We start from the raw sequence: 23,294 nt of genomic DNA, 5'->3' as shown, positions 1-23,294 counted from the left end.
CAAATATCAGGCATTCCATGAAGAACAGAGATTGTTTGTGGTGGTAGGATTTTGTATGCTGTGTTAGATGAATCCTTTGGAGTGTATCTGGAATTCTTTGGTTTTTTATTTTTTTATTTATTTATTTTTAATTTAGAAGCCAAGCTTTTCTTCACAGGGTGTTTAGAATTTTTTTCTTCCACAACTGCTTGGAAGGTGGAGTGATCATGTATCTGTGATGTTTGATGTATGGCTGAGAAATGAAATTGTAAGGTTACTCTTACTGTCTTCAGTCTCATAACTGTTTTATAATGACCTAATCAGTGCACTGCAAATATCTTGTGCTGATGCTGCTGTTCCTTACTTGACCAAGACAATGTTTTCATTTGCTTTGACACTTGTTATTAATGTAAGAGGAAACAATGATAATATGTGATTTGACACAATTTTGAAATTACTCAGTATTCCATGCAGGTGATAGTTGCCCTCAGAAATTATTATATAATACAAATAAGGGAGCTATATAACTAAAATATCAGATCTTTGTGTTAGGAGTCTTTTAATCATTTCCGTTGGCTACATACAGCTCCCCAACTGAACATTCTTCACAAATTGTGCAAGGAGACCACATCATTGTAATATAATTTGATTTGTGATATTTTATCAATGAGTAGGACTGTGCAGCACGTTATTAATGTCAAGTAAATCCATACCTTTAAAAAAAACATGGAAAACATGGTAGTGGTATCAGTGGTAGTGGCTATGATCTGTTCCTCACCTTTACATATTTATTTTTTAAATTTTTGTTTCATCTCTCTAACAGGAATGACTGCTTAGTCTTCAGTGGCTCCTGTTCTATCAATAATAAGATGCCATGATTATTGTAATTAAATCAGTTTCTAACTGTATTCTGCCTCTTTCAAAACATGTTTCTAGAATACACACAATTATGCATGAATTATAGAGTGTAATATAATACACAGGTAAAAGTAAAAATGATCATAAAAAATATAAGATGCCTAAGGAAATGCAATCATCATTTTCTGCAACAGAATAAATAGAGAACTTCCTTGCTATATCGCTTCTAATGGTAAGCTGAGCAACCTCAATATAGGGAATTGACGGACACAGGGATGTATCTCCTTTGTGTTGCACCAAATATGTTGTGTTGTATTGGTTAACACATGTTACAAATAGAAAGTAAATAGTGATCAGCCATTAAAGACAAGAACAGGCAGGATTATCATTGTAATCAGAGTGTTTCCATTTTCCATTGTCCAGTTATTGGGATCGTCACCTTGCATATGTCTCAATACATGAAATTGGATTGCATGCCTGAGGCCCAGAAATATCTTGTCTATTTCTATTAGCATAGCATGATTGCTTACAAAACACACTCCAGTCAGCTCTTTCACTGATCAAAGTATCTTTGGAATACTGTATTTCCATCTCAGTAGCCACAATGCAATGTTTTTAATTTTCGTATTCCCCTACTGTTTCAAATCCTCTCTCTACCTCACTGGTTTAATTTTCTCCCCACCGGTTCAGATCCCTCCCTCTGCCTCAATGGTTCAGTTTCCTCCCTCTACCTCAAAGGTTCAGTTTCCTCCCCACACGCTACCGGTTCAACTAGCTCCTCCCACCCTACCGCTCCAGCTTCTCCCCTACCACCACGCTGCCCTCCCCACCGCTCCAGCTTCTCCCCTACCACCACGCTGCCCTCCCCACCCCACTGTCTCGCCCCTCCCCACCCGCTGTCTCTCCCCTCCCCACCCCGCTGTCTCTCCCCTCCCCACCCCGCTGTCTCTCCCCTCCCCACCCCGCTGTCTCTCCCCTCCCCACCCCGCTGTCTCTCCCCTCCCCACCCCGCTGTCTCTCCCCTCCCCACCCCGCTACTGCTGTCTCTCCCCTCCCCACCCCGCTACTGCTGTCTCTCCCCTCCCCACCCCGCTACTGCTGTCTCTCCCCTCCCCACCCCGCTACTGCTGTCTCTCCCCTCCCCACCCCGCTACTGCTGTCTCTCCCCTCCCCACCCCGCTACTGCTGTCTCTCCCCTCCCCACCCCGCTACTGCTGTCTCTCCCCTCCCCACCCCGCTACTGCTGTCTCTCCCCTCCCCACCCCGCTACTGCTGTCTCTCCCCTCCCCACCCCGCTACTGCTGTCTCTCCCCTCCCCACCCCGCTACTGCTGTCTCTCCCCTCCCCACCCCGCTGCCGCCGCTGTCTCTCCCCTCCCCACCCCGCTGCCGCCGCTGTCTCTCCCCTCCCCACCCCGCTGCCGCCGCTGTCTCTCCCCTCCCCACCCCGCTGCCGCCGCTGTCTCTCCCCTCCCCACCCCGCTGCCGCCGCTGTCTCTCCCCTCCCCACCCCGCTGCCGCCGCTGTCTCTCCCCTCCCCACCCCGCTGCCGCCGCTGTCTCTCCCCTCCCCACCCCGCTGCCGCCGCTGTCTCTCCCCTCCCCACCCCGCTGCCGCCGCTGTCTCTCCCCTCCCCACCCCGCTGCCGCCGCTGTCTCTCCCCTCCCCACCCCGCTGCCGCCGCTGTCTCTCCCCTCCCCACCCCGCTGCCGCCGCTGTCTCTCCCCTCCCCACCCCGCTGCCGCCGCTGTCTCTCCCCTCCCCACCCCGCTGCCGCCGCTGTCTCTCCCCTCCCCACCCCGCTGCCGCCGCTGTCTCTCCCCTCCCCACCCCGCTGCCGCCGCTGTCTCTCCCCTCCCCACCCCGCTGCCGCCGCTGTCTCTCCCCTCCCCACCCCGCTGCCGCCGCTGTCTCTCCCCTCCCCACCCCGCTGCCGCCGCTGTCTCTCCCCTCCCCACCCCGCTGCCGCCGCTGTCTCTCCCCTCCCCACCCCGCTGCCGCCGCTGTCTCTCCCCTCCCCACCCCGCTGCCGCCGCTGTCTCTCCCCTCCCCACCCCGCTGCCGCCGCTGTCTCTCCCCTCCCCACCCCGCTGCCGCCGCTGTCTCTCCCCTCCCCACCCCGCTGCCGCCGCTGTCTCTCCCCTCCCCACCCCTCTGCCGCCGCTGTCTCTCCCCTCCCCACCCCGCTGCCGCCGCTGTCTCTCCCCTCCCCACCCCGCTGCCGCCGCTGTCTCTCCCCTCCCCACCCCGCTGCCGCCGCTGTCTCTCCCCTCCCCACCCCGCTGCCGCCGCTGTCTCTCCCCTCCCCACCCCTCTGCCGCCGCTGTCTCGCCCCTCCCCACCCCTCTGCCGCCGCTGTCTCGCCCCTCCCCACCCCTCTGCCGCCGCTGTCTCGCCCCTCCCCACCCCTCTGCCGCCGCTGTCTCGCCCCTCCCCACCCCTCTGCCGCCGCTGTCTCGCCCCTCCCCACCCCTCTGCCGCCGCTGTCTCGCCCCTCCCCACCCCTCTGCCGCCGCTGTCTCGCCCCTCCCCACCCCTCTGCCGCCGCTGTCTCGCCCCTCCCCACCCCTCTGCCGCCGCTGTCTCGCCCCTCCCCACCCGTCTGCCGCCGCTGTCTCGCCCCTCCCCACCCCTCTGCCGCCGCTGTCTCGCCCCTCCCCACCCCTCTGCCGCCGCTGTCTCGCCCCTCCCCACCCCTCTGCCGCCGCTGACTCGCCCCTCCCCACCCCTCTGCCGCCGCTGTCTCGCCCCTTCCCACTCTCTCTCTCTCTCTCTCTCTCTCTCTCTCTCTCTCTCTCTCTCTCTCTCTCTCACACACACACACACACACACACACACCTTCCCTCTTTCTCCTTCCCCCTTTCTCCTTCCCCCACTCCCTCCTCTCCTCAACACGTTTGCAGTGGTAACTGAGCATAGGTTTGCTAAGGAGAGCAAAAAAGGAAAGAATAAAGCAAATTTCATGTATCTGCCTGTTTTTAAAGTCAAGTTACATCAATCTAAATGAAGATTACCACTGACATTTTGTTTTGACTTGAAGAACTATTTAATTATCTCGCATTGTTGCTCTTGCATTATTGGCTCGAAGTGCTGTCTGCAAACTGATATGCTTTGTATTTATATAGTCGTCTATTATTGTTTCTTGAACATCTCTTGTAACCCTGTGTGTTGACCAAACAACCTGCAGTTAATTCTGAAATCAAACTTTGAATGTGCTTTTTGTGAGTGTGCTTTTCAAATGTGTTATTCACCATGTATATTCCTCCTCTGTGTTTTCATTTTAGTTTGTAAATTTTGTTTAGAATATGTGCCCTGTTTATGTTGCATACATAATTGGAGCAAATTGCATTGAATGCTTTGGGTTATATTAAATTGTTTTGGCATTGCTCGTATTGTGTGACTAATTTTTTAATGCACTTGTTATTAAATGTGCTGCTTTCTCATGATTGATAACTGGCTGTCTCTCCTGGTATATGTAATGTTTTAGAGGAAGTTTTATTTGTGCTGGTATCTGTTATTTATGTGGGTTTGTAGCTTATATTGAGTTCTTTGATTGTGCGAGCTGTTTGATTTTATACTAAGTCCACATATTATGTAGTTAATAGCATTGAACCAATATATATTATAATTAATGTGTGTTGCATCATGCATTTGAGGAACCTGTGGTTCCAATAGTTTCTACCTGATTTTTCTTCTGCTTTTCCGCAGCTGCCAGGTAAGTAAAACTTTCACTGTGGTTGCACACATAAGGTCAGTCTCCTAATAGAACAGCTGCACATTTCAGTCATTTAATTCTTTCAATGGCATCTGATGTTGGTAAACACTACACAGTTATTCAGCACTTGGAAAAATCTTATGTTTGGAACATACATAATCTGAATTTGTCTTTTTAACTTTGACAGATATCTATTTGCCTAAGACCTAATACAAAAAGTAAAAGATTTGGTCCCCACAGAATACCTTTATAGGGAGGTTGTATACGATGTTACATGCGATAGTATTACTGCAACAGATATGCACGAGATCTTTTCTCCCCTAATTTTGCAGGCAGATTACTGTAAAATATTTTGTAGTCGCTATATCTGATTTGACAAATGTCCACAAACTGTTAGCCTTCGCAGCCATTCAAGAATTAAGGTTTATCTTCATTGTTTCACTAAATCACTTAAGGCTAATGGTGAAATTTTTCTTTGAAAATAACCTAGTCTGTTTACTTCCCCATTCCTCTCCAATTCAAGCATGTGTTCCTTCTCTAATGATCTAGTCATAAACTTGGTGTTACATGTTAATCTCCCTTTGTAGCCTTTAATTCTGAATAAACTTTGTGCTCATTTTTGTCTTTAAGCCACCAAAAATTTCTGTGTATTTATTAAGTTACCTCTATTCTAATATTTGTTTTAATCATTTTTGCATGCTATCTCCTGTGATACGTAATTGCTTCATGATCCTTTAAGCTGGATACCTCAGCTTTTTGATTTGTGAAAAAGAGTATCCTTCTCAGTAGCTTCAACTTGCCATGTATAACAGATTTTTGATCTTTATTTCCAAACCACCTTTATCTGTCAAGTCACTGTTAAGTTTGCTGTACATGTAACACCAGAAAAAGTTTCTAGAAACAACATTTTAGGTTCTTTTAACCCAAAAACATGCGAGGGTGGTTTGATAAGCCTAATAAAAAAAGCAAGAAAAAAATGTTTTTCATGAACATCTCACTATACTTCTTGACAGTCTCCTTTGAGGATATACTCTTGGCCCAGTGATCCTCCAGCTTTCTCATCCCACTGATACAATAGCTTGTGTCAAAGAATGCTCTTTACTACTGCTATTACTTCCTTATTTGAGGAAAATATATTCCCAACAAGCCAAAGTTTCAAGTTAGTTAACAGGAAGTAGTTACTGGGGCAGCACTGTCCTACTAAAAGAGTACTTTTTTTTCCCCCAGCCAACATTGGTTGTTTTTCAGCCAATGCAAGTTTCAGATGATCCAGCAATGAAGCTTTATAGGGTCCAATTGATTCTGCCTTTTTCCAAGTATTCCAAGAGGATTATCCTATGAGAATCCCAAAAAGCAGTAGCTCTCTCCTTACCAGCTGACGAAATGATCTTTGCCTTCTTTGGTGCACTTTCAACAGCCTTTGTCCATTGTTATGACTATGGTGTGTAAGTGATGGATCCAGGTTTCAACAACAGACACAAATTGATACAAAAAGTCTTGTGAATTTTGGTCAAACATTGCCAGACATTGTTGTGAAATGTTGCACCAGAAGCCTGTTGGTTGACTTCGAGCAATCACCACACCCATCTCACACACACCTTCTTCATAACTTCTCTGTATAGTATATTATGCACTCACTCAGTTGAGATGCCCGCAGCCTCAAGAATTTTTATTTCGTGGTCTTGCATTACAATGTCACAAATTTTGTCAGTGGTGTCCTTAGGGGTAACCTCAATTGGATGGCCAGAGTGACCTTGACTTCGGATATTGTCCGACCAATTCATTAATCCAAAAGTAAATGGTCTTCAGTGATGGTGCAGAGTTCGTGTGAGCTTCATCCAGTTTTGTTTTGATTTATGTGGCAATCCAGACCTTCAAATGAAAATGTTTAATAACTGCACAAAACTCCATTCTTTCAATTTTCAATCACAATCAGCTAACTGACCAATTCAGATGGTTGTCAACAACGAACTTCATGCTTTACATTTGTCAAATTCTGTATATGATCCTTGGAATAATCAAGCTTATAAACCACGAAGATGCAACTAAAATGTTACTTTCCTTCAAGGTAATTTGCTAGACTTGTCAAACCACCCTCTTGAATTGTCCATTTATAAATGTTCGACAAAATTAATAACATGAAGGGAAGTACAAGTTTGCAATGGGGAAGATACAGATGGTAGTTGCACTGACAATTGAAAACTAAGTGCTATTTCATACAGTATTTACTATCTTTACCTCAGGAACACCGTCAGATTCCACATCAAACCCTGTTGGTACATGATGAAAGAAGGGCCTTTCCTTTGGTCAACAATTGAAGATTGCTGTAAAAAAAGACATGTGATTACAGTCCCAAAATTCTTACTGCAACTTTTAACATCCACAATTCATTTATTAGAAAATTACTGTATTGCCCAAATCACTGCCTTGCCAAAATAAGCAGTATGGACATCAACTTTCTTCTGAATAGTGGAAATAATGTTTGTAACTTGTTTTGAATATTATTTTGTTAATTCAGTAAATGTGGGCAGTCATGAACTCTGCTTAATTAAACTGAACACATGTGCTTTGATAGTTTGGACAACTGTTCTCAAAACTGTCCAACAGCACATTCAAGTAGCTTAACATTTTATTTATAGAACCATTTGATCCTGGAATGTAGTTAGTCATTATTACTATAAAGTTACTGAATAGTCATATTGACTCAGTGCTCCTTTCATTGACAAGAAATCTTCACCGATTCCAGTGTGTGATAGTAATGTCACAAGTGATTGATTTGGCACTAAAATGTCGAGCAGTACTTTTCCCATGTTATGAATAATTGAGAATACATTGTACTGTCATTTGCTGATCTACATGTGTTAAAAAAATGTAAGGAAATAAGCCTCAGTTATAATTCTGCTGAAAATGAAAATGTTCCTAGAATTTCATGCCTAGGATTGTGTGTGATAGTGACTAATATTGTCTCATGAATGATCTTAGGATACATTTAATCCATTTGTCATTAGTAATGAAATACATTAGCATTTTTATTGAGACCTACAGAATCTAATTACACCATTAACTTATAAATGTTAATGTTACTTATTGTGGAGCTTGGTATGTTGCATAAACAACAAAGATTTCTGGAAAAAAATCATGCTGCCTGCCACAAAGCTTTGTGCACAATCACTTTGATTCAGCAAAGTTGTGGGTATTGTATTTTGAATACTTGCAACATTTGAATATTTTCTTCTTTACCTTTTAACAGTATCGACCTTGCACTATTGATATAAGTAGTTGTATGGTTGCTGTAGCAACATTTTTTTGTAACTTTGTAACTCTTCATAAATATCTATTACTTTGTTTTATCTGCTCACGAAGCAGCAGCAGAAGAACACACATATAAGGTTGTTAAAATTGGCAAAGCTTACAGAGCCAGTGGCTCCTTCTTCAGACAGAAAGGTTGAAGGGGAAGGAAGGAGGATGAAGGAACAGGACTGGAGAGGTCAAGGAAAAGGGATAGATTTTGGGAAAGTCACCCAGAACCACGTGTCAGGGGAGACTTACCGTATGGGATGAGAAGGAAAGACTGATTGCTGGGACTGCATTGGATGAGATTCGAAAACCTGGGAGCTCAAAGGTGAAAGAAAGACAGGGTAGTATGCAAGACAGAGATTACTCCTACAATATCGTGCATGAGTTAGTATGCGTGAGAAGCTAAGCGCGTTGTACGTAACAGAGGTGGGAGGAGGCAGTGAAAATTAGATGGGAAAGACAATGAAAGATGTAGAAAACTAAAACAGAGTGAAGCGAAGAATAGTTACTGTGAAGAAAAGCTGAGACGGAACAAATTAACATAAATTAAGGCGAGGTGGGTGGCGAGAACCAAAGACATGTTGTAGTGCTAGTTCCCCCTTGCAGAGTTCTGAGGAACTGGTGTCTGGGGGAAGAATACATATAGTGTGTGTGTTGAAACAGGCACCGAGGTCACGAATGTCATGTTATAGAGTATTCCCTGTAACAGGATATTGTGAGTTGCCAGTATACAGGATGGCCCATTGATAGTCACCGGGCCAAATATCTCACGAAATAAGCATCAAACAAAAAAAACTACAAAGAACGAAACTCGTCTAGCTTGAAGGGGGGAAACGGATGGCGCTATGGTTAGCTCGCTTGATGGAGCTGCCATAGGTCAAACGGATACAAACAACATTTTTAAAATAGGAACCCCCATTTTTTATTACATATTCGTGTAGTACATTAAGAAATATGAATGTTGTAGTTGGACCACTTTTTTTGCTTGGTGATAGATGGCGCTGTAACAGTCACAAACATATAAGTACATGGTATCACGTAACATTCCACCAGTGTGGACGGTATTGGCTTCATGATAAATTACCCGCGTTAAAATGGACCTTTTACCAATTGAGGAAAAGGTCGATATTGTGTTGATGTATGGCTATTGTGGTCAAAATGCCCAACGAGCGTGTGCTATGTATGCTGCTCGGTACCCTAGATGACATCATCCAAGTGCCTGGACCGTTCGCCAGATAGTTAAGTTATTTAAGGAAATAGGAAGTGTTCAGTCACATGTGAAATGTCAACCACGACCTGCAACAAATGACAATGCCCAAGTAGGTGTGTTAGCTGCTGTAGCAGACAAGTTGCACGAGAATCGGGAATCTCAGAAACGTCAGTGTTGACAATGCTACATCAACATTGATTACACCCGTACCACATTTCTATGCACCAGGAATTCCATGGCAACGATGACTTTGAACGTCGTGTACAGTTCTATCACTAGGGACAAGAGAAATTACGGGCCGATGACATAATGTTCTTCCAATGTTACTACAAGATGTTTCACTGCATGATAGAATGGCATTGTACTTCCAACATGATGGATGTCCGGCACATAGCTCGCATTCGATTGAAGTGGTATTGGATAGCATATTTCATTACAGGTGGATTGGCCTGTATGTTTACAGGTGGATTGGCCTGCATGTTCACCAGATCTGACATCCCCAGATTTCTTTCTGTGGGTAAAGTTAAGGATATTTGCTATCGTGATCCACCGACAATGCCTGACAACATGCATCAGCGCTTTGTCAGTGCACGTGCGAACGTTACGGAAGGCGAACTACTCGCTGTTGAGAGGAATGTCGTTACACGTATTGCCAAATTAATTGAGGTTGACGGACATTATTTTGAGCATTTATTGCATTTATGTGGTATTTATAAGTAATCACACTGTAACAGCATGCGTTCTCAGAAATTATAAAGTTCACAAAGGTACATGTATCACATTGGAGCAACAGAAATAAAATGTTAAAACGTACCTAAGTTCTGTATTTTAATTTAAAAAACCTACCTGTTATCAACTGTTCATCTAATATTGTGAGCCATATGTTTGTGACTATTACAGCGCCGTCTATCACAAAGCAAAAAAAGTGGTCCAACTGAAACATTCATGTCTCTTTACGTACTACACGAGTATCTAATAAAAATGTGGATTCGTATTTAAAAAACGCTGTTGATATTCATTTGACTATGGCAGCGCGTCATCTAGCAGGCCAACGATAGCACCATCTGGTTTCCCCCTTGAAGCTAGACAAGTTTCGTTCTTTGTAGTTATTTAGTTTGACGCTTATTTTGTGAGATATTTGGCCTGGTCACAATCAATGGACCACCCTATATACCGTCTGCCTATGCCCATTCATCCTAATCGATAATTTGTTGGTGGTCATGCTGATGTAGAAGGCTGAACAGTGTTTGCATAATAGCTGGTATATGAAGTGTCGTTTCACAAGTGGCTATCCCTTTGCTATTCCATGTTTTGACAGTTACAAGGCCTATGCACCCTCCTAGCACCACCTAGCCTTGTAACTGGAAAAACATATACCATCAAAGGGGAGCCACCTATGAAACGACATGTATTGTACCAGCTATAATGTAAAAACTGTTCATCCTTTGACATTGGCATGGCTACCACCAAATTATTAATTAGGATGAATGGGGATAGGCAGAGGGTATATACTGGCAACTTGCAATATCCTTTTGGTGAGCATGCTCTACAACATGACATTTGTGACCTTGGTGCCTGTTTCAACACATGCTCCACTCCAGTTTCTAAGAGCTCTGCAGGTGATGACTAGCACGAAAACATGTCCTTGGTTCTTGCCACTCACCTAGCCTTAATTTATATTAATTTGTTCCACCTCAGCTTTTCTTCACTGTAACTACTCTTTGCTTCACTCTGTTTTAGTTTTCTAAATCTTTCATTGTCTTTCCCGTCTAATTTTCATTGCCCCCTCCCACCCCTGTTAAGTACAATGTACTTAGCTTCTCATTCTTATTAACTCATGCACAATATTTTGGTGGTAATCTTTGTCTTGCGTATTACCCTGTCTTCCACCTTTTACACTCTCAGGTTTTCAAATCTCATCCGTTGCAGTCCCCAATCAGTCTTTCCTTGTCATACCATACCATAAGTCTCTATTGACACGTGGTTCTGGGTGACTTTCCCAAAATCTAGTCCTTTTCCTTCATCCTTCTTCCTTCACCTTCAACCCTTCTGCCTGAAGAAGGAACCACTGGCTCTGAAAGCTTGCCAATCACACAATCACAATAGCCTTTTATGTGTGTGATCTGCAGCCACTTGGTGGGTAGATTTTTTATCTTTGTTTTCATTGATATATTACTTTGGTTTGTAACAAGACATAAGTTATGAAATAAAATAAATGAACTATGTGAACTGTCTCATATTACTTACTGTTTTTGATTTTGGCAGCATCGTGTGTTTACTTTTACAGTGTCAAAATCTTCACCCACGATTCAAGCATCTTACACTCTCAAGAAATCCTACTCACTTCAGCAAAATGATATGCAAACAAAAGGATCCATGGATCATTTGGAGAAGAACACTATGCAGGAAGAAAGGTAAATTGTGCCTGTGAACAGGAAATGCACACAATTTTTCTGTATGAGCTTCGAATATTTGGGATTTGTAGGAGGAGTCATCTTGGATAAAAACTATTCATAATGAATTTCACGTGATTCCCAGTGTCAGTGGGAAACAACAGAAAGTTCTATGATGCTCACTTTTATGTGCCCATAGTGACATCAAAGTAGTATTGTGTGATATCCATTTGAAGATATTATTTTATTCAAAGCAACAGAAACACAAGAAGAACATATATATTCCCTGCAGTGATTTAGTATAGCTGCTGTGTGATAGAACTGAAGATGACACAGCAGGGTGCAGTAATGACACTGTTATTCTCAGATGCAAATTAAGTTCCCCTTCTTACATGGTTCCCCATAGTTGATATGAACATAATTCTATATCTTAATTAGAAACTGAGACTAGAATGTAGGCTTAATGGTCATTGTTAATTAAAATATCTGATTTATGTCATTAGAATGTAAAACTGGAAACGAGTATTCTTTTTCATGTATTCCTGTATTTACCACGATAGAGAACTATTCCCCTGGAAAGTTTACCTCCTTTTGACATAACAATAACTCCGTCATATATGTGTTATTTTATTTTAAGATACACAGTTGGGTAATATGGCTGTAAAAGTCCAGCCTACAAAGTCAAACTATGTGCATTTGTGATACACTTCCTTTTAATATTTAGTACTATGTGTATTTATCACTGTTAAACATATTTTTCTCTTCACTTGAAGTAGAAGTAGTGAAATTAGCTTCACCCAAAAGTGCATACCAGTTTGTCTTAATAGGCATTATCCTGTTGGATGTGGTCCGCCCTTGCCTTTCTCCAATCTCTGAACTGACCGACCAGTTGAACCAGTTATGATGGAAGGCAGTACAGTTCAATGTGGAATACAATTATAGTGCAGTTAGGCATTTCTCAGAAGTAAAAGAAAAAATATTGTCTCTGGTCAAAGCAGCAATAAGCAACAGAAGAAGAAATTTAGGAACTATCTGTTGACAGCCCCTTACTTTTTTTAGATTGTAGTCTGACATTCAGCCATCAAGGTACATCACCTTCATATTGAAAAATACTGAGTGTTTGAACTATGTCCAGTAATCAGAACACAGCTACACCTGATGGAATATCATTGCTACCAAACAGTACTTGAATCATCCAAATTTTTGAACATTGCATAAAGTGTAAAATGCAAGAAACGAGCAGGCATGTAAGTTCCTTCATTTTATGTTTGAGACATTCCTAGTATTCCAAAATAGGACTCTAATAGTAATAGCACTAATAATAATAATAATAACAACAAATGAGTTCACTATGCTGGATTTCATATTTTATTGCTAGTTGGACACATCGCAACTGTCTAGGACTGTATCATTTATTGGCAGGCAATTTGTGCAGATCCCAGTGAAGTGGCTTTTTGCAGTTTGCAGGTTGATATTTTATCAATGCCAATGGTTTTAAAGTGCCAGCTAAGCTCTTCAGGCACTGCTCTCAGTTTGCTGAGAACCTTTGGGACCATTTTCACTGGTTTATGCCAAAGTCACTGTAGTTCAACTCTAAAGTCCTTGGAGTCAGTTCTGCTATCATCTGGAATGGAAGTGTCAGTGGTCCATACTTTCTCTCCACAGTTGTGATGTTCGGTGTATCAGCATTCAGTCTATCTGAAGTCAGAAGTCCTTTTCATTTTTGACATTTCTTTGCTTATGGTCCCATACCAGTTCCTTGCCACCAGCATGTAGTAATTTTACTTAAGTTCCATAGGATCATTTGTGCCTCATCATTGCAGTTCTGCTTGTAATCAGTCTGATAAATATTTTTGCATCACCTCAATATACAGTAAATTGTTTCGTCAGTGACGTTGCAGAGTCTGCACTTTAGGTCTTAAGCTGATTTCTCGATTATCACTTTGATGGCATTAGTTCTGATGACTTGTTCGTATGCAGTAAAAAAAAAATCAATCCTTCAGTTCCCTTATGTAGGGTTCTGTTAGTTAACCAGGACCAGCTCTTTCCTTCATATGTTTTACCTAATTTTCCCCAAAATTGCCCATGGAGTGCATTATTGCACAGGCTGTGTGTTCAGCTGTAGAGTTCAGTTTTCTGGCATTGATTCTTGGTTTGCCATACCTTGAGAAGCTTTTTTTTTTTTTTTTCAATCGGAGCAGATTTTTTGCTGTCTCCCACAAAGTCTGTCAATGTATGCTTCTCTTTGTCCACTGTCCGTCTCACCTGCAAGAGCCCTCTACCAAATGGCATAGGTTGTAAAGCAGCGATTGCAATAGAGCATGTTGTGCTCAGTAGCATGTTCTGCCACAGGGTGGTACTCTCTCCTGATGACCACAATTAGACTGTGACCATTCATTCAGATACACAGCTTTTTGGATGTCATGTCCACATCAAATTCCGTGTAGAAATAGCAGCCAGGCTGGTATTATGTGGCTGCTTCCACAAGTGACCCTGCCACTGGTTGGACAGGATTAGCCTGTGACAGAACTGGAGTAGGATGTGCTTGGTGGGTGAATTGGATAAGTCACACCCCTGCGTCTTCGACAGGATATGACCCATGTGGCAAGGTGTTGGGGTGGGAATGGTGTAATGATTAAACTTAAGTAAAAGCTTACTTGTTAATTATGTAGTGCACATTAATTATCTAATTCAGAAGCCTCACCATTTCTCGCCATGTTCTTTATGTATTGTGATGAATTTTCAGTGTACAGTACTAACAGCAAAAGTGATGTTTTCTTGTTCTCCCTTGCTTTTCTTCAAAGTGAGAGCTTGCAAGTATGTTGAGTTGCAGAATTCATACACGTTTGCCATGTTGTTAAATTTGAAGACAGCTTAAGAAGCAACAAGCAAGGTAAAAAGTTGGATTGGGAGTGAAATGAATATCTGAAACTGCAATGCGTAAGGCTGAAATTTGTTCTTAGTTGTCACTAAAGAGTGAGACGTTCTTAGAGGCAGGGATAGCCATTATCTTGCTTTGAGTGTAATGTAAATATTTTAATGCTACTTGATATAATAAAACTAGGGTGGGCAGTGGGATGCGGTGTGGCTCATGCACAGGTGTTAGCATGAAATTTTACAAACTTGTATCTCTCCCAAATCTAGTTTTCTACATTGGTGATGAAGTAACGAACACACACAAATTATAAACTGTAATGAGTACAAACTAATATTCTCTCTGTGCTACTTAAAGTAGTTAAAATGGAACATGTGGTGGTTACTCTCAAATTCTACATTCTGACTACGCATTTGACTTAATAGAGATATCTCCTTACCAAAGGAAAGAAAGATGCTTGACCAAGAGAGAGATAAATTTAAAAATACATTTTAATTTTAAGCTTCTGAAAATTTTGAAATTCTTTATTCAGAATAACAAAAAGAAAAAGATGATTTCAGAGAAGCAAAATTACTTGAACCCCTGGGTCAGTAAAGGAAAGGTACACAGGAGGAGTAAGAAATAACAGTGGAATAACAGCCCCAGTTCAAATTCCTGGGTTCTAAAAATGTGCTGTAGCTGTATGCTATGAAAAAAAGTGTGGATATAAATATCTATGAGAGAAATAAGCAAGAAGTAATTGAGGCTGATACCTACAAAAGAAAAAATGATTAGTTACTTTTGGACCTTTTTATTTGTATGAGGGGTTATCCAAAAGTATCTGAAGTTAATTTTTTAAACATATTTATTCATATTTTAGACAAAAACCATAAGTCCCCTTCAAAGTACTCTCAACTTGTACTAATCCACTTGTTTAATCTTCTTTTCCATTTTACAAAGCATATTCATCTTTTGTGATGCTTGACAGCAACTCTGTCGTCATCATCTTCCCCCACCCCCACCCCCCCCCACCCCACCCCCCTCCTCCACCCCTCCACTTTCCCTGTGTCTTTCCATTCTAGGAAATCAAAAAAAGGTGCACGGAGCAAGGTTTGGTAAGTATGGGAGGTGAGGCACAGTGGCCGTACCATTTTTGGTAAATAATTGTACAGATAGGGGTGTGTGATCAGGGGCATTATCTTGATGGAAAAACCAGTCACCTGAATGCCCCAAATCAGGCCACTTCTGCCAACTTTCAAGTAGAAAGCCTTCTTAAATGCTTGACCCTGAATGGGCAACTCTTTCGCATCAAAATAATAGATGCGCTTTGTTTTAATGTTTGTTTTCAGCTGACGAGCTTTCTTGGGGTGAGGCAAACTTTGAAGTTCCACTGGTTTGATTGTTACTTTCATTCAGGATTAGAATAATATCACAAAGTTTTGTAACCTATGATAAAGTTTGAGGAAAAGTTTGATTTATTTCGGGAATCTTGTTTCAGAGCATAGCATTCTTCCATGCCACCTTGTTTCTGTTCAGCAGTCAGCACTTGTGGCACGACTTTGGCAGCCACCTTTTCCATTCCCAGATCCTCCATCACAATTCGCTGTACGGAACTCCATAACTCCAACACCTTCACAGTTTCTTCCATAGTTGATTTTTGTTGATGATAGCATGAATGTTTCCAACATTTTCATATTTTTGTGCCTTGGAAGGATGAGCCTAATAAAGTTTGTCATCAGTTGCCATTTCTACATTTTTGAAATGGGAAAAACCATTCAGACAGTTGAGTTTTCCCCTTAGCAACATCCTTGTATGCTGTTTTTAACATTTCAGAACTTTCTGTTCCACTTTTTATCAGCAAATATCAGAATTTCATCACTGCTTGCTGTTCGCAAAAATCAGCCATTGCAAAATTGACAGCAACACAAAACAGTTGCCACTGTAATTCTCCTGAAACTTGGCCTGACCTTCTGCAGTGATGGCAGTATGTTTACTGTCTCTGCAATGCTCCTAGAAGAACAAAGCGTTATTACAAAAGCTATGCCCGGTAGAAAGTTAGTTTGTTTCTTTTTGGTATCTTTTGTATGCTCAGATATGTGTAATAGAGATGTTTCGGGAGGAACAAACATCCTATAATTATTGGATAGATATGTTTTCATTTTACAGAAGAGGTGATGTTGAAGAGCAGTTTGTTGTTCATCGTGGACGTGGTATTCCAACACTGAGTGCAGTGGCATTGTCAGGCCACAGTCAGAGTCAGGATGAACCATTAATACCTGCACGACTGCGTCCATCGAAAGAACGGACTAATCAGGACAGCAAGGCAGATGAAAGAGGGGAACCCATTGCAGCTGGGCGGCCTAGTAATTGGGAGGAGCAGCGGCGAACCTCATATGCTGGAAGACGTTCCAGACGAAATTCGGTGTCTGATGATTCCCAGGTAAACAGTAGTTCTTACAATTATGTTAAAGCACCGAAATACGCATGGATGAAGAGTCAGGGTATTATCAACTTCTCCAATGTTACTAGTGGTGGTGGTGGTGGTGGTGGTGGTGGTGGTGGTGGTGGTTGTAGTAGTAGTAGTATTAGTAATTTGTTTGTAGAGCGCATGTACAAGGAAATTAGACATATCACGACTTAGAGTTTTAGAACAAAACCATTATTCACATACACAGGCATTTACATACTTATAGACCTAGTTTAAGGATGAGCTGGTACTTGTTCATGGCCTTACTGTAAGGACCATATTGGCATTTGCCTGAAGTAATTTAAAGAAACCTAAGTCAAGGTGGATGGATAAGGATTAGATCCTCCATTCTCTTGAATACAGTGCCTGTCTGTTTAATCAATAGCAACCCTATTCAGTATGTGCATTGATTTATGCGTCAGCAAACAGTTCATATGAATAATTTTTTTGTAGTAATAATGTGACAATTTTATTCAAGAATGATATAGTGTGAGACATTTCACAGTATTTAGAGCAGTCTAATTTCCTGAAGGCTACCTTTGTCACTTTCTTTTTGCTTAAACTTGTTAGTAGTTCACAAAATTACACTGGTGGTACATGTGTTGTTGAAATTCTGTTGGTAATGGCCATGTATTTGTGATACCTGTTCTGACATGTTGCTTTTTCCAAAATTAACTTGCCACTCAGTGAATAACTTCACAAATTACCTGCTGAGGGTTGTTCTCTGTTCATCTTCTCCTAGTCTTCTTGTTAAAAAAGCTAAAGAAATCTGTATCAGTAATGGAAAAAAAATGTGTAGCTAATCAATTTGTGCTTGATTAGTCACAAATGTCACCATTAAGGCTGATTCATGCTGGATGTCAAAAGACCATCACATCACATCACATCACATCACATTACAGTCAGGTTGTATTCACACTGGACATCATATGTCGGTTCATATGTCCCAGTACTGAGTGGTGAAAGTAATATTATGAGATACCATCTGCGATTCAAAAAGGAAGAGTATAATGTTGTAATTTAAGAACTAAGAATTATAACATTTTTCAATGGTGAAAGCAAACTTCATCCTCGATGTTCTTGATCAGTTTTGTATGGTAAATTGCTGAGAAGTGAAATATCTTTTCAAAACTTTGATGTTTACTAGTGTATATAAGTACAAACACAGCAGACAATATTTGTAAGGAACATGAAGAGCTTGTTTATCTCCAGCGTGTTTATTCTATTTAGCAAATAGGTTAACTTCAAATGTTAGCAGACAACTTCACTGTCAAAACTCTCTTCCTGAGAAACTTTGACAATGATGTGGCATTGATGGCATGTATGAATGCCGCTAATTAAAATGCATTTTGGAGTGTTTTGATGTGGGATCGGGTGTAAATTGATCTCTACATTGTTAACAGAAATGCTTGAAACTTCCAGTCAGCCTTAAAACTTTATTTTTATTTTAAATCACACATTCATAAGTGTCACATATCACTCAATTTGACCATTTTTGTATGAATACATCAATGATTTATAAGTAATCTAGATCAACAAGCTTGTAGTGACTGTTGATTGATATTTCACCCATATGTTTAAATTGTGTTTCAGTTAACACTGGAGAATTTTGGAGGTTCTCAAGAAAATTTGCAGTTCTTGGGCCGCAATCCTGATAAGGAACCAGCTGTTCATACTGGACGCAAGTCTGAGCATGGAATAGGGGCTCCTGCTGTTCCTATTCGATCAAGCGCACAAGATGCCCGGAGCAGTGGTGTGGAATTGGTTCTCGGTGATAGTGTAAATGGAAGAGAGAAACAAGATGAAGAAAAACCAGATACTGTTGACTGTGCAGTGATGCCAACTAGTTTCGTTGAACTATCACAGCGCCGCGGTGAAGTAGGTCATGCAGGACATGGGCAGAGAGATGAGGAAAAAGACTCGGGCAGACTGCAGAGTACATTCAATGGAACTAGTGGCGGTAGTGAGAAAAAAACAACTTTTGGTGCCCTTCCTAATACAACAACGTGGCAGCAACAGAGCTGCACAAGTCAGCAGCAGCATTCTGACACAGAGACAAATCAAGGTCAGAAAATGAATGTACGTGGAAAGCCTGTAGAGTGCATGAATTTGTTTGTAATGCTTCTTTCCCCTTCTGTCATTTCTTCCTTTTTCTTTTCTTCTTCCTTATATTTTCTTCTTATTCTCCTCCCTCTCTCTCCCTCTCTCTCCCTCTCTCTCCCTCTCTCTCCCTCTCTCTCCCTCTCTCTCCCTCTCTCTCCCTCTCTCTCCCTCTCTCTCCCTCTCTCTCCCTCTCTCTCCCTCTCTCTCCCTCTCTCTCCCTCTCTCTCCCTCTCTCTCCCTCTCTCTCCCTCTCTCTCCCTCTCTCTCCCTCTCTCTCCCTCTCTCTCCCTCTCTCTCCCTCTCTCTCCCTCTCTCTCCCTCTCTCCCCCTCTCTCTCCCTCTCCCTCTATTGCCGTGGAATTTCTTTTAAAGTACTTTCGGATATTGGTTACTAACAAAGGTAGAAAATAATTTGAAAAAATCAGTATAAATGAAGAAGATCATGTTACAGGTTACTGTGGTAATGAGAAATCAGATTAATGACTGAAGTGCTCTATCCTGTAATCAAACAACAACTAATATGACAGTTTTGTTTAAACTGGGTGGCACCTTTTTTATGCTGAAATTATTGTTAAGGGAAATCCAGTGGTTATCTATACATTCTACTGTCTTTACCACTGTGCACTGTGATGTGTGTGTTCCAAAAAATAGTTCTATGTGAAGCACAAACATGCCTTCTTACAAAAAATGTCTTGCAGAATTTGTTACAAACAAATTTCTCTGGCAAGAATATAATTACAAGTTTTGTACAGAAGTCTCGCAGAGGATTCTGTGTGAAAACAGTTTTGTTTTCCTCTTTTAGTTAAGCTATTTTCAATTCCCATTTGCAAATCAGCTGACAAATTTTCTGTAGGCATGAAAATTGAGCAAATATTTTATTTGAACATTGCCTATATATTCAATATGGACATTGATTAATATTGCCGTATTGAGTTTCAGTAGTTTAGACTTTTCCTTTTAATCAAAATTTTTATCTGTTTGATAAATGAATTACTTCATTTTCTCACCATTGTCATGGCATTATTTTTTTGTAATGCTATATCTGAATAGTGTTAAATTCTTGGAGAATAGAAATAAGTACTTGCGATAAAAGCAATATATATTTCAGAACTTCCAGTTTCTGATTACCATAATCCCCAGTATTAATCTGTAGTGAAAGTATTATTACTAAATCAAACATATTTCATGTTTAAGAATTTACTTCCCTCTGCTGTTGTATATGAATCACTAAATAAGACGTTTTTTTATATGTTTACATAAATCTTTTTTGGATTTAAGAAGTACTGTGGTCTTGATGCAATGCATCCCAGCATACATGCTCTTGCAAAATGTTTGAAAATATTCAGAACTTTCACTCATAGTAGTACAACTGGTGTTGAAAGTACAGTACAAGAGATAGTACTTCACATCACCAAAGGCTTTCAATGACCTAATAGCTGGGGGTCTTGTCATAGAAACAAATGTGTTAATCATTCACATGTCACAGTGACAGCAAGTATCCTTTCTCTTCTCATTGATTGACACTCCTATGACATAGTGCAAATGTGGTTCAGTGCTATTGTTTAAAAATTTCTGACATCTTGTTTTGGTTATGTTCGTTGACATTGCTTAGTGCAGTCTGGAAGTCCACAATCCATGCAACACTTGGGACAGGCTTCTCTGCTGTATGAGGAATGAGGTAGCTTTATTTGAATGAGGAATAGTGCACTATCTTCTTGGCCTATCATTTGTAGGAAGTTTGAGTTTATGTTTGAAATTGGTTCCAACAGTATAAAACAAAGAATCAGAAAAATTAAAACAAAAATATTTAAGTTTACAAACAGCAAAAAAATTGTTTTAAAAGAAGTTAAGCCAAGAGCATTAGTCTTCTTCTCCTTCTTCTTCTTCTTCTTCTTCTTCTTTTAGACATGTACTAATTGTTAGCTATTCAACTATAGGGCACAATCTCAAGGGCAGCAGCACTTTTGTTGTTAATAAAGTTACAAGATGGTTTAGTTAGTTTTGTAGCAGCATTTAGGACAAGTGTTACGTATGATTTTAGGAAAAATGTAGCATCTATTTCTTTACATAATACAGAATGTCATAATTCGCAACTGTTGCTTTTGTGTGTAAATGATTAGGCACATAAATTTAAGAGGTTCTTATGCTATGTGAATGAAGTTAGGTGGTAGTGCTTTGAAATTAACTGTTAAAAAAGTACTGATCGCAAACAAAGACTGGAATGTTTCCTTTGCAAAAACTTTTTTTTCCAAAAACTAATTTTTTTTCCAAAATGGCTTTTGTTTTCTTGTTTTGGCTCTTTTGAAGCTTTCAACAAATGATTTATGTTTAGAAGCAGCAGCATTTTAATGCCAGTGAACTGAATGCGTTCCGTATTTAAGGTGTCCAAGGTGTGTTTTCCTGCCCTTTTCGGTGATTACAAAAGCTGCAGATATTAATTTCAACCACTCATGGGCATTCATAGCTATGTGACACATAGTTGACAGTTCCACAGATGGAATCAGCAAGGCATAGTAGTAGAATTTAAAATAACTATTTGAACATTAAAAGGAACATTTCGGCGCAGGTGAAATATGTGACAGGTTTGTTTACCAATTGCAGTTGTGCAGTGTGGGAACACTATGTAGTAGCAGATGCCAGTGAGTATCGACAAACTAGAGTTTTGGCCACCAAATGAGAGTGGAGTGATGTGAGAAAACAAGCCCTGCCATCCTCTTTCAGGGTATCAGTCTACACCCATGTCCTGTGAAGCAAAACACACATTGACACAGGGATCACCAATCCCTGCTGGTGATGTGAGGGTCATAATCAAAATATATGATGGACAAGGTCAGGCACTTCACTGATTTAAAAATAAGATTAGAAAGCAACAAGGAATGCATTACGCAAACCATTCGGGAATGGCTTCTGTGCAGTTGTTTTTTTCGATTGCCATAGCTTTGTTAATGGGGTAGTTCAGGCCTGACCTCTAGCGGTATTCAATGCAACCAAATTGCAAAGCACACATCACCTAAAACTGCTGCATGAAAGTGTCCTCATTACAAACTTTGGAACATTATCTAACAAATAAATGTATTTGTTTCATTGTTCTAATGTCAAACAGTGGAAACTCAGGAAGGAATATCAGCAATGTAGGAAAAGATAGATTGCTACTTACCATAACGAAGACATGTCTCGGTAAACACAGAGATAGATAGATAGATAGATAGAGAGAGACACACACACACACACACACACACACACACACACACACACACTTCTTCACTCTGCTCTGTTATCTTCTTTCTTCTGTCCATATCTTTTCCCTCTACTTTTGTGTTTTCTTCAGTTTATGAACCTTTTCCCTTAATACATGCCTGTTTTCTATGTGTTTGTCAGTTACTTCCAATTCCTGTGGATCTTTCTTAACTGGTTAAACTATGAAAGTTGTTGTTTCTTTTTTCTAAGGAATCTAATATTTTTTTGACATTCTGTTGTTAACCATTCTTTCCAAGTGGCCATAAAATCCTTCACTTTCTCGTTCAACGTATTATGTTGTCAGTTTTTCTGTACACTTCCTGGTTGCTTTTCAGTTTCAAAGTCCATTATTCATACCTTGGACACAAGATTTCGCAAATTATTATTTTTTTCCAAATTTTGCAAATGTTTGACTGTGTTTGTGACAAAGCATTCTACGATATGACACCTGGTGTTAATCACCACAAAGTAATTCCTCAATTTTGTATAAATAGAATGTACATATTCTTTGAGCTGAGCGCCATTTTCATTTTTCGAGCTCTGTTTGTCAGCTGCTTTATCCAGAGCTATTTTTTGGTTCATTTCAAATATTTAAATTCTGAGGCTTTCATTATTTTTTCCATATTTTTATTCAATATATTTTGGTGCACTTTTAAAGTTGCTTGTGTACACAGTTATTCAAATGAAATTTATAATTCATAATTTTCTGCTACCTCTCGGATAGTGTTTTGTTGCATCTTGTCGGTTCTCTGCTAAGACTGCTAAATTATCAACAAAAGGCAAGCAGTCAGTTTCAGGATCATCTTTCCCAGTCTTCCAAGTTTCTCTTTATATATTACCTCAACTTTTATTCTTTTTCTACAGTGTCATACTTTACTACTTTCTCCAAAATGCAGTTGAATAATAATGGAGACAATCCATTCCCCTGCCTCACTGTGTTCTAATTTTGAAAAGGTTTGGTATCTCATCTAAAAATTTGATTTGGAAGTTGTAATGGTCAAAGGTTGCTTAATGTTTGTCAGCTTCAAATTATGCTAGAATGTTGAATAATGTATCTCTATTGATGGAATCATAGGTTTTTTTTCCTGTATCAATAAAGGATAAATAAAGATTTTTGACTGAAACATGATCCTTCCCTCTTAAAGCCTCCAGGGTACTGTCTTAATTGTTTTGCCTTTTGAT

General features: G+C 40.6%; 1 protein-coding gene across 19 annotated transcripts in view; it reads left to right on the top strand.

Moving 5' to 3' along the window:
- The window catches only part of LOC126326569 (patronin), a 377,528-nt gene that overhangs the window by 242,188 nt on the left and 112,046 nt on the right, over nt 1-23,294 (top strand). For all 19 annotated transcript variants that reach the window (XM_049995777.1, XM_049995779.1, XM_049995784.1 and 16 more), the window contains 3 exons: nt 11,346-11,472; nt 16,472-16,745; nt 18,366-18,837. In XM_049995777.1, coding sequence (XP_049851734.1) covers nt 11,346-11,472; nt 16,472-16,745; nt 18,366-18,837 — 873 coding nt within the window. The remainder of the gene's footprint in view (nt 1-11,345; nt 11,473-16,471; nt 16,746-18,365; nt 18,838-23,294) is intronic.

The sequence above is a fragment of the Schistocerca gregaria genome, chromosome 2 (genome assembly GCF_023897955.1).
Source record: "Schistocerca gregaria isolate iqSchGreg1 chromosome 2, iqSchGreg1.2, whole genome shotgun sequence".
In the NCBI taxonomy this organism is placed as follows: domain Eukaryota; kingdom Metazoa; phylum Arthropoda; class Insecta; order Orthoptera; family Acrididae; genus Schistocerca; species Schistocerca gregaria.
This window is presented reverse-complemented; position numbering and strand designations above follow the sequence as displayed.